The sequence below is a fragment of the Ictalurus punctatus genome, chromosome 7, assembly GCF_001660625.3.
Source record: "Ictalurus punctatus breed USDA103 chromosome 7, Coco_2.0, whole genome shotgun sequence".
In the NCBI taxonomy this organism is placed as follows: domain Eukaryota; kingdom Metazoa; phylum Chordata; class Actinopteri; order Siluriformes; family Ictaluridae; genus Ictalurus; species Ictalurus punctatus.
In genome coordinates this window covers 16,811,669-16,823,694 of record NC_030422.2, presented here as the reverse complement: position 1 = coordinate 16,823,694, position 12,026 = coordinate 16,811,669, and the positions used below count along the sequence as shown (strand labels likewise).

General features: G+C 38.9%; 1 protein-coding gene and 1 non-coding gene across 4 annotated transcripts; both read right to left on the bottom strand.

Moving 5' to 3' along the window:
* Window positions 1-408: 408 nt before the first annotated feature.
* Window positions 409-9,536, bottom strand: zgc:77439 (uncharacterized protein LOC378987 homolog). Of its 3 annotated transcripts, none has more exons than XM_053681771.1 (8): window positions 9,516-9,536; window positions 5,201-5,419; window positions 4,604-4,742; window positions 4,213-4,355; window positions 3,634-3,686; window positions 3,004-3,128; window positions 1,388-1,702; window positions 409-949 (listed from the first exon to the last, which is right to left on the bottom strand). In XM_053681771.1, exons 2-8 carry the CDS (start codon window positions 5,413-5,415, stop codon window positions 596-598), a joined length of 1,344 nt encoding a protein of 447 aa, XP_053537746.1. In that variant the 5' UTR covers window positions 5,416-5,419; window positions 9,516-9,536; the 3' UTR covers window positions 409-595. The 3 variants fall into 3 exon arrangements, with proteins under 3 accessions (XP_053537746.1, XP_017328640.3, XP_053537745.1); XM_017473151.3 differs by lacking the exon at window positions 9,516-9,536 and adding an exon at window positions 5,969-6,051; XM_053681770.1 differs by lacking the exon at window positions 9,516-9,536 and adding an exon at window positions 5,965-6,041.
* On the bottom strand, window positions 9,179-9,260 carry trnas-uga (transfer RNA serine (anticodon UGA)). Its single transcript has one exon. It is a non-coding gene; the product is annotated as a tRNA-Ser (tRNA).
* Window positions 9,537-12,026: the final 2,490 nt, after the last annotated feature.

Here is a 12,026-nt window from a genome sequence, read left to right as displayed (position 1 = left end):
GTTTTCTAGGTACACAGATAAAAGCAGCCGAAGTGTGATTACGGTTGTTCAAGCCAAGGTTTTCTAGTATGTACACTTGACCTGTACCTGATATTATACATTAATTAATTCATTTATTAATTTATCACTAATGTGCATGGGAGGTGGGTGGAACTCCGAGAACCTAGATGAAATACATGCAAACAGAAAGTAAATACAAAACTCAAAATATATCAGAGTAAAAGATTGAACCAGGGATTCTGGAGCTGTGAGGTGCTACCTGCAATGCTACTTGCTCTTAATATCCACTGGCTATCTGACTAGATGACTGACTAACCCTACCAAAATGGTGGATCACTAATAATACACTCGTTCATGGCATCACATCATGGCATCATATCCCAGGCCTAATAGGCTAAAAAAAGAACATTGTTTTTATTTTTTTTCCTGCAAGACTGCAAGAAACATTATACTGCCTTTATTGTTTATCACAGCAAGTTACAACAATATGTTTGTGTAACTAGTGTACTAGTTTGACACAGTAACTCAAATATAGCAATAAGCTACTACATTAATTTTTTCATTGAAGGGTGCCTGGCAAAATTCATTGATCTAATCATATATGTTTAAGTTGTGGTCTATGCAACTGTTGTCCTTGAAGATTCTTCACCATCCATTCTGTCTCATTGAGGACATTGTAGTTGTAGGTTTTGTAGTTGAGCATATCCCGTGCACGGAAAACTTTGTTGGACTCATACAGATTGCTCCAGTAGCGAGGAAGGGGCTGGAAGCCACCCAGGTGGGCTAAATGGTCATTATAGGCCCACTGTTCAGAGTCCAGTTTCAGAATATGACGGGTGGCGACACCGCGAGCTCGACGAGCAGCCATGTCCAACTCAATGTCCTTTTCCATTTCTTCACGTGAGGGGAGGGAGAATGAGCCATCCAGCACAGAGATGGCAAACTGAGACTGTTGGAGTAAGAGCAGGGAAAGGACAAGAGGGGGGAAAGAGTAGGAAGAGAACGGAAAGTAAAATGTGATCAAATTATGCAAAGGTCAGAATGACAGGGTCTAGGGCATACAAAATTTAAAACCGAAATCATAAGTCATCTTTACACAATTATTAACCTTCTAAGCCGTGTCTCATACAGCACTTAATTTAGACTGTAGTTAAGATGTAGAAGAGTCACATTTGGTCATTGATCCGTGGTTCATGTGACAAAAATTATGTGGGTTTTTCTCTGCCTTAGTAATGCCATAGACATTGGAGACTAGAGTATTTAAAACCCATTATTATTATTTTGACAAACCCTTCAAGCAGAACACTCAAAGATGAAACAAGTGTTGCTACCTAAATTATGACTGTTTCCTGGGGTTTAGAAGGCAATTAGAGTATATGTGACTCACCTGCATGTGGAAGTGTGGGAAGGGGCATATGGCTCTGCAGATTCCTACAATGAACAGTGATGGATAGGCAGGAGGTATCAGAAACTTGTAGAGAGGATAGACCAAGTGCTCTTTCACCCGCACCCCGATTTGCTCATTAAGAAAAGAGAAGACAAAGTTGTAGCCTGTGCAGAGCATAAACACCTCTGCCTCTGCATGCTTCCCATCCTGAAATTCCAGAGTGCCATCCTCCAACACTTTGCTTACTGGAGGAGCCTGCTCCACTCCTTGGGGCATGGGGCAAGTCAGGGGCTTCTGACCATGGCTTAGGATAACCTGATTAAAGGATATATAGATATATTCGAAAAAGTTCAGACAGTATTTAAAATGCAAAAATGCAAAAAAACAAACAAAAAGAGTTTGAAAATACAATTCACCTTGTACTATATTGAAAACACATTATTAAAACATTTTATGTTTTACTTTGTGAATTTATTTTTGAAAATATACACTCATTTCAAATCTGATGACTGTAACACACTCCAAAAAATTTGGGACAGTCAACTGTTTACTGCTGTGTAGCATCACCTTTTCTTTTAATAACACTTATTAAGTGTTTGTGCACTGTAGACATCAGTTGGTTAAGTTTAGCAAGCAGAATTTTCCCCCATTCATCCATTATACATTTCTACAGCTGTGCAACTTTACGGGGCCTTCGTTGCCTGATTTTGTGCTTCATAATGCACCACACATTCTCAATCGGAGACAGGTTAGGACTGCAGGCAGACCATGCTAGCACCCGCACTCTCTGCTTACGCAACCATGCGCATGTAATCCGGGCAGTATGTGGTTTGGCGTTGTCCTGCTCTAGATGGCAGCATATGTTGCTCCAAGATGTGTACATATCTTTCTGCATTAATGGTGCCCTCACAGATGTGCAAGTTACCCATGCCATGGGCACTGACACACCCCCGTACCATGACAGACGCCGGCTTTTGGACCTGATGCTGATAACAGCTTGGATTGTCCTTTTCCTCTTTGGCCCAGAGAACACAGCAGCTGTTTTGCACTTCTGGACAGTGTTGATTTATGGCTTCTGCTTTGCATAGTAAAGCCTTAACCTGCATCTGTGGATGCAGCAGCGAATGGTGTTGACTGATAAAGGTTTACCAAAGTATTCCCAAGCCATGTCAGACTCATGACGGTTTTTAAGATAGTGACGTCTGAGGGATCTGAAATCACGCGCATTCAGAAGTGGTTTTTGGCTTTGCCCTTTACGTACCGAGATTTGACCGGATTCCTTGAATCTTTTCATTATATTGTGCACTGTAGAAGGTGAAATGCCCACAATCCAACCGATTTGTCTTTGGGGAATGTTGTTTTCAAAGTGTTGGATTATTTCCTGACGCATCTGTTGGCAGATTGGCGAGCCTCGACCCATCCTTGCTCTTGAAGGACTAGGCCTTTTTTGGAGGCTCCTTATATACTATGATTAGACGATTGCCTCACCTGTTTCACATCACCTTTTTATTTCAACTTGTCACATCGTTATTAGTCCTAAATTGCCCCTGTGCCAACTTTTTTGGAACATGTTACATGCATCAATTAAAAAAAAAAAAAAGAATGCAGTAAAAGACCTTAGCATTGAAGTTGGCCAGCTCCATAACAATGTCCAGTCCAGAAAGACCAGCACCGAGCACCAGCACTGACTTGTCTGCAAAGGGCTCTGCACTCCGATAATCATGGCTATGCATCAATATACCTGTCAAGAATCAACATGTCATACATAACTTCTGGTCTCCAAAAATGTAATTTATGAAAACCCTTCACAAATTGCACATGAAATAAATTTAAAATATGCATCTACCAAAACACAGAATAAGCCAAAAGTAATGGGCATGGATACTGAACAGTTCAGACTCAACCCTGCAAATAAACAGAAGCTTTTAAACTACAACATTAAACAAACATTTGTTAGGCTTGTGTGCTTTATTGACTTTAAACTGTTACAACATGTTTGTTTAAAATCCTAGTCTATTGCCAGAATTGCATTTCTAAGTATTGATCAAAGGCCCATTGGTATTATGTAATATGATAAGACTTCATGGGCATGGCTTCAATGATAAAAGCTTTGATCTGCATTTCTGATTGGTCAGTAATTGGCCTTGTGACAATCTGAAAACATGCTACTCAAGATAGCAGCTGACACTGATAAATGAACAAGTATGAACTGGTATTTATATTACAGAAAAGGCAGGTACACATACCTTTGAACTTCTCAAGTCCAGGTATAGCAGGGATGTACGGGTCATAGAAATGTCTGGTGTTTAAAATCAGTAGAGAACAAATAGGTAATTTAGACTCACTCTGATTTTTAAAAGAAATGCTAAAGTAGTTGTTTGATATTCACAATATTCTAGGTTTAAATGAACAATAAAGCAATATGTATTTGATTGTGCTCGTTCAGCCTTCAGATATAATATGTTTGTATGCAACAAACACAATTTTGTTTGAGAAGGATTACAGCAGCTAACTCTTCTGAGCCATAGTATTTGATATGCTTAAAACTGATCAACCTTTGCTTTATTTGTATGTCTGACATCACTACAACCATGCCACAACCATTTTAGCACTCATCTAGGATCCATTCTTATTTGTTGACCTTTTTATATGACTCATGCCTCATATCTTCATAAAAAATTACACATTCTTATCTTTATAATCTTTTTTTCTTGCTTTTTCAAGAAAATCTATTGTATTTCAAAAACACTGGTAAATTATCATTTGTCTTATAATCAAAATCACTGTCTATTCACTGTCAATAACAGTAAAAAGGTTATACACACCCATTACACACCATAACAACATCAAAGCGCTCCTTGATGGATTTGTTCCGGTCCACACCATCACTGCTGGTGATATCCCATGCCAAACCTTTCCAGCCACTCTTCACTTTTACTGGGTCCACTGCATCCACAGTCGTGCCAAACTGGAAAAGGGATTTCAGAAGTGCAAGTATACATACAGTTTACACAATGACTGTACAAATGATACTTTTAAAAAAATTAAATAATGTAATAGAAATGCAAGAAATTCTGCTTGTAGGACGGACTTAATGTGGAAAGGAACAAATAAATGGCAAATTGAAGAAACTACTATTTGATTTATAAATGTTATGCTTGCTTGGCACATTTGACACACTCAGAATGATTGGCAAAGGTTGTGCTGAAATCATACCCTGATATGGTCCCAGAGATGGAAATGGTCACAGTACTGCTCAAGGTACTTGCGCACCTCTGTATGATGGACAAACGAAGGAAGATGCTTTGCGAAGGGGAAGTCAGGAAATGACATGACCTCTTTGGGAATATTAGTTCTGGCAAATGGAGAAAATAATGACTGTTTACTAAAAGAACATTTCCAAAACATGCACAACACATAAAGACCAATTTGCAAATGTGACGGGGGGAAATGATGATGCACTGTTTGTGTTCTCATGCAATATGTAGACATGTACGGCAGTGTTACCACATGGGTAGCACAGAGTGACCTTAAATCATATCCCTGAGAAGTTTTGTGAATCATATGTAGCTCATGTCCACATAAATGATCACTGTAGAGCTAGGTTGTTGTTGTTTTTTTTTGTTTGTTTGTTTTTGACAAATTCCATTCAGCATTAAAAAATATAGAGAAAATATAATGGAAAAACCATGAATGTCATTATGTGGCTATTTATTTTGCAACAAAGAAACAAATCAGATATTCGTGCATAATTAGCCCTCTCTGTCCACCAGTGTCGAAACACATACTGAGACAACACTAGAGATCATTCACCTGAGGTCCCTGTACATGCTGCTGTGGATGGGCAGACCGTTGTCATAATGTCCGACACGCTCTTCGTAAACCCACGTTCCGCCCACGTTCTTGGTGATCTCGAATAGCACTGGCGGTGCGAACAGGTCCTGGCGCGCGAGTACGTGACGCGCAGCGCACAGACCCGCCGCTCCTGCGCCCACCACGGCCACGCGCAGCTTGTCCAAGCCAGCCATGATCCTACATATATGATCGATGGGAAAAACAGCATGTGAACACCCTGCTGACGTGACGGATTTGCACTGCAATTGTAAGACATTCAGACAGGCCAGGCATTGATAAGATGTCTATGCCGTGGCATCACGGTATCACTTTGCATGGATTACTCAAGGCTTCAATTAGTCTACAATGTATAGAATTAATTACAGGACACATTTTGGGCCGTTTTTGTCATCCAAATACTTATGAGTACTTAACGTTAACTAGTCCTGGAGAAGTGACAAAATTATTCAATCCATGCATACTTAGAAAGGTAGAAAGAATTACAGTTTGTTCTGATCAATATTTAGACTTCTTATTAACATACACTGCATATAGTAATATACCTTGCATATTAAAATACATCAGGCTACAGACTATTAGATTGTCTATTGTTAACAGTCACTAACAATTATTAACGTGTTGTGCAATTCTATAGGCTATGTTGTCAAATTCTATATTTTACAGAATTTTGGCCAAAAGCTGTTCCTCACAAACAAAGATTCACATAAGATTAGTCTGGCTACTTACTATAAAAGCACCTACTCCAGTCCAACTTGAGCCCCGGAGTTAACTAGAAGGAGGAGAAGGAGGAGGAGGAGGAGGGGAAATGCTCAGCTATATTTAAGCACTTTGGCCTCTGTCCAAATACCTTGATACTGAAGCCTAATTAACCCTTTAATAGACAGGCTTTCTGGTTGTCGGATAATCAGGGTCAGCTCTAATGTAAGAGAATGCGTGAACTTGAGTCAAAAGGGAAGCGAAGACTGTGGAAGGGTCTCTATTTCTCACAAAGTAGTCTAAAAATGAACACTGCTATTAAAATATTTGGTTGAATTTGAAACTTTGAATTGAAGAAAACTCAAGAACATGTTTAAAGTTTAAACAGTTAAAGCAGTGGTTCTCAACCGGGGAGGTGCGGAGAAGTCGGAAGGGGGCGCAAAACACAAACAGGGTATAATTTGGGTACTCGGTGTGTTTTATTGCTTTTCAAATAGAATGTGCATAAATGGAAAAACCCCGCGTTCCCTCTACCTCTGTATTTTCTTTTTGCTGGGGAGAGGCGGAGTTTAGCCTGCCTGTTATCTAGCTGTCAGTGCAGACCAGTGTTGCCAAATTAGCGACTTTTCAGACACCTTTACCGATTTTTTTGCCCAAAAAAAGCACCTAGCAACTTTTTGGACAAACCTTGGCAACTTTCCAAATGTGGACAGTACTGTCCTGCAAGCGAGAGATTTTGCTTTCCCGTTGCACTCTCACCTCTCTGCGTCTGTTCTGATCAGTGAAAAGCTGAGAGCCGGAGATTTAACAACGTCATGGATAACGAGATGTGCCCGTAGTCCCAATTTACATCATTCTTATTTGAATGTTTTTAGAATGCAAGACGAATGTAATTCAACATGTTTAACGTAAAATAGTACACATTATTACAGCCTAGTTCTTTTGTTCAAAGTAGTCATAGTGTTCAGAAACATTTCTGATCATTCATGTTCCATACCTGTCCATTATACAGTTATGAAAAGTAATTAAAAAGTACAAAAGCAAATAAAATCTATCTATCTATCTATCTATCTATCTATCTATCTATCTATCTATCAAAAACACATTATAGATTAGGTGTGTGTGTGTGTGTGTGTGTGTGTGTGTGTGTGTGTGTGTGTATATATATATATATATATATATATATATATATATATATATATATATATATATATATATATATATTATACAATAGATAATCATTATACTTGGTCTCCTCCAATATGGGTGGGGGGAGGTGGGGCTTTGGTTACAAAAGGTTGAGAACCTCTGAGTTAAAGCATGTTTAGTTTGGTAGACTTTTACTTTTCCCTTTCTGTTTGAGCAACAACATTCTTCTTCCCTGGATTGCACCAGGGGTGTAACATAGTCTGGGCATTCAAGGCTGTAGCCATAGATATATAAATACATTTATTTATATTCTATTTATGTCTATTGCTGTAGCCCCACATAATTCTCCACTTGTAGCTGTCACTATGAAACTGAACATCAGTATAAGAAGTCAGTAGTGTTGCCATTTTGTATCATCAGTGAATGGAGGCAAGGCCAGTCAGACAGGGTTTACATGAAACAATGTGGAAATACTTATTGGCTGACAGATCTCACTTCTGCCAAATGCTAGCTCACACAGTTAGTGAGAGTTGGAAAATAGATATACGACAATGTTTCCTACCAGTAAAGAGGTTGAAACTGAAACACCAACATCCTCTCATGCTGAGCAGGAAAACAAGGTGTGTGAATGATAAGGTCCACATAGGAGAACTCTGTTCTCTCTCTGTCTCTCATACATTGTCATAAACTCTCAGACCTCCACCCTCTTCTTTCTTTACTGTATATATACTCTGATTATATCAGCATTAATCTAAGAAGTTTTCACGGAACTCTCTGCCTGTGTGACTTCTTCCCTAACTCTGTACTGAAAAGTTTACAGCAGCGTGGATCCAACAATTTACTTCTAAGGTGAAATCTTAACAGTAAATGTCTGAGTTTCAGTTTATGTGAACATGATAGGTGCAGAGCATAAGGATAGCTAATGCACTTTGCATGGCACTGTAGCAGCTAAACCCATACAGTGATAACTTATAGGATGCCTCCTCTTGGCTAGCGACACCAAACTAGCCTAGTCTTATGTTAGATATCCAAGAAGTGCTATAGTTTATCGGTCTGGTAGTCCTGCAAACAGTCATAACACCTGAGGCGAGTTTTATGATAAATTTAACTTTCTGTCCAGTGTTCACATTTTTTTAAGCAATTAGCCCTCACATGCAAGAAAAAAATGCATGGAAACAGTCTATTTCTACGTACATTTATAAAAGGTTTTTTTTTTTTTTTGGTGGAGAAGAATCTGGCTCAAGCTGATTAACAGTCCAGCTAACGCCCATGGTTTGCTCTAATATTATGTTATGTCTAATATTATGACAGTGTTATGTCTACATTTTTCTAATATTATGACAATGTTACATTGTCTTTGGTTTACTTTCCAGCTGGAATTTTTGTAACTTAAAGATCATTACTGCAGTGCATGCGAGCAATAACTGTATGTGAGAAAAACAGCAATAATAAAAAAAAAACTTGTCACATGATTAACATTTCTGTGGGGGGGGGGGGGGGGTATACAGCATTTTTACAGTCTCAGTAGTGTTGCTGTAACTTTACAGTAAAGCCCTTTGATATAGTATAATCTATTCTGATGATAATGGATAGATAACAATCTATTGCTGCGTGTGTAAACACTTTTTTCCAAGTAAAAACAAAGGGTAAAGCAAAGTTTATTGGACCCGGTTTAACTAAAGATGATTTTATAACCAGTATGGGCCTATATTTAAATATTATACTGGTTTGAACACATATTTTATTGTAGAAATTAGGTTACAGGAATTGTTTGCAGTGCTGTGGAGGTACTGCAGGTGACATTACTTAATAATAATAATAATAATAATAATAATAATAATAGTAATATTTAGCCGTGTGCAAATATAGGGTGTATTCAGATATAGTGGGACAATTTCCACATTTGCTACATCTTCTTACCCTCACACTAAAATAAAATGCCTCAATGCGATACATTTCTGGGATCCTCAAGGTGTTCAAGGAACCGTTTCGGATTAAACCCAGGTGTAAACGTGTTCTCTGTAGGATTTGTGATCTTTTATGGGTAAGAGAGCTGTAACAAACTGTAACCTTCGACAAAACGGATCTGACCGCTGCGAGCAGGGTTCGAACCTGCGCGGGGAGACCCCATTGGATTTCAAGTCCAACGCCTTAACCACTCGGCCATCGCAGCTGGCGAGTTACCGAATTATTGCAATACACTTACATATACACTTAATTCCATTCGTGATTAAATTATTTATTTCTTGTGGTTAGTTATTGACAGTACTTCGTTAAGTGTTTATGTCGAGTCTAAAATTAATATCATAAAATAGCCCCGGATTAAACAGCCTCGGATTAAACACAAACTAAAGAGGCAGTGAACAACCAGAGCTATGTATAAACATAAATGACTAAAAAAGCACAATTTTGGTCAAAGCTTACTTACTTATATTATTGTTTTCTGCCAGCGGTGTTACACTGAAATCTTCAACTGCGGAAATGGTTAGCCATTATAGAGGGCGCTGTTGATTGGCTAATATAATCACGTGATGATCATTCGTCTCGCTGCCAAAATAACTTAATTTCCTCTACTACATCTCTTATTTTAAGGAACTTAAAATGATAGATGTTTTCGTGTTATTTTGTACCAAACGCATTTTATTTAATGTTTACGTTAAATAAGCTCTTCATGGATATTATGTTCATGTTACTATAATTTTAACAGTCATTAAAACACTTTTGTGGACATCTAAGTTAAAGACATGCGCTAAAAACTAAATGTAGCGCATTGCATTTCTTTCCTGTGTGCACTTGTAAGGTTCTTCTTAAAAGCTGGGAGAAAGATGAGTCTGGTCCACATCGTGACCCTAACCAAAAGCAGCTTCCGTTGGTAGCATGTTACAGCGGTAACCGATTTCGGTGTTACACCGTTAACAAACGTCATTTCCTATATCTTTTCCGCCTATCGTGCAATGGAGCAAATCCGCTACAGTAGAGTTGAACAGTGATGCACATTTTTTTTCTTACTAGAAGTACACTATATGGCCAAAACTATGTGGACGCCTGACCACCTGACCATCACACCCATCTGCGGGCCTTCTCCAAACTGTTGCCACGAAGTTAGAAGCACAAGGATTTGTGTGAAAATCTGATGATTGTGGTACCGTTCAAATGCGTTTACCTCGTTACCCCTTTAACATCCTTGCTAAGTAAAAAGCAATTTATTTGAATTTATTTTAATTTTTTTCTTTGCATTTTTTATTTCCAAGTGGCAATAAGAACAATCAATCTTTTTTTTTAACAGACCCCACATTTTTTTTAGTGTAGGCTTAGTGATTTACGGCCTTTTTAGTATAGACCATCCATTTTCTATACCACTTATCTTAAAGGGTCTCTAGAGCAGTGGTTTTCAAAGTGGGGGCCGCCAGGGGACACCCAGGGGGCCTCAACAATTTGGTGTGAAAAATAAATAAATACATGATTTTCTCTTTCTCACTCTCAGACAACCACACACACACACACACACACACACACAATCAATTCCTAATGTAAAGATGTAAGATGTAATTATAATTTTTTTTTTAAAAGGGGATATATTCAGAAGTCTGTATTTTTAATGTGTTTTAAAGACACCTTGCAAAAATGGGGGCCTCTGTAAAATGTTAATGCCATTTGGGGGGCCTTGCCCTGGAAAAGTTTGGGAACCCCTGCTCTAGAGTTAACAAAGAATGGTGTGGGGGGAAAAAATATCCTGTGAACGGAGGGTCTGCAGGCTGAAATGCCTTGATGAGAGAGGTCAATGGAGAATGGCTGTTGAGCTGACAGAAAGGCTACAGTAACTCAGATAAACACTCTGTACAATTGTGGTGAGCAGAAATGCATCTCAGTATGCACAACAGGTCAAACCTTAAGGCAGATGAGCTACAACAACACAAGACCACATCTGGTTCCACATCTGTCAGCCAAGAACAGACAGCTGAAACTGCAGTGAGCACAGGCTCACCAAAACTGGACAGTTGAAGAGTGGAAAAACGTAGCCTGGTCTGATGAATCTCGATTTCTGCTGAGGTACACAGATGGTAGCGTCAGAATTTGGTGGCAACAGCACGAATCCATGGACCCAACCTGCCTTGTGTCAACAGTCCAGGCTGGTGGAGGTGGTGTATTGGTGTAAGGAATGTTTTGAAAACTAGTTTTGAAATGTATTTTTGTGACTAAGTCAATAGGAATAAATGCAAATAAATACATAAACACACACGGGTCTCAATGTCAACACACCATTTATTCATCTTTGGCCAAATAACTAGTGCATGTTTTATTGTGCATGTTTATTGCTAGAAAAACAGTATACAGAGATGCATTATTATACCATTTGTCTTAATTGAAGACAAAATGGTCTTGAATTGAAGGGGAATTGTACACCAACATAGAGGAACTGGTGCACCTTATACACTGTGTGGACAATAGACCATCACACACATGTGCTTGTTGAACATCCCATTCCAGATTCCTTTGCTATTAAAAATCTCCACTCTTCTGGGAAGGCTTTCCTCTAGATTTTGGAGCATGACTGTGGCAATTTGCTCATTCAGAGCATTAGTGAGGTCAGGCAATGATGTCAGGCACAGAGGCCCAGGGTGCAGTCAGTGTTTCAGTTCATCGCAAAGGCGCTCAGTTGGGTTGTGATCAGGGCTCTGTGCAGGAAACTTGAGTTCTTCTATTCCAACCTTCATGGAGCTCACTTTATGCATAGGGGCATTGTCATGCTGGAACAGATTTGGGCTTCTTAGTTCCAGTGAAAGGAAATTGTAATGTTACAGCATTCAAAGACAATTCTGTGTTTTCAAATTTGTGGCAACAGTTTGGGGAAGACCCACATATGGGTGTGATGTTCAGTTGTCCACAAACATTTAGCCATATAGTGTATTTGAGACGCCTCTTTAACATTGCGTGGAAG

Excerpts from the sequence above, each read along its gene's own strand:
- zgc:77439 (XM_053681771.1), bottom strand. The coding sequence starts at position 5,415 with ATGGCTGGCTTGGACAAGCTGCGCGTGGCCGTGGTGGGCGCAGGAGCG. Across the intron at positions 4,743-5,200 it reads AGCATGTACAGGGACCTCAG|AACTAATATTCCCAAAGAGG; the intron begins GTGAATGATCTC and ends TCCATTTGCCAG. Across the intron at positions 3,129-3,633 it reads TGGACTTGAGAAGTTCAAAG|GTATATTGATGCATAGCCAT; the intron begins GTATGTGTACCT and ends GATTCTTGACAG.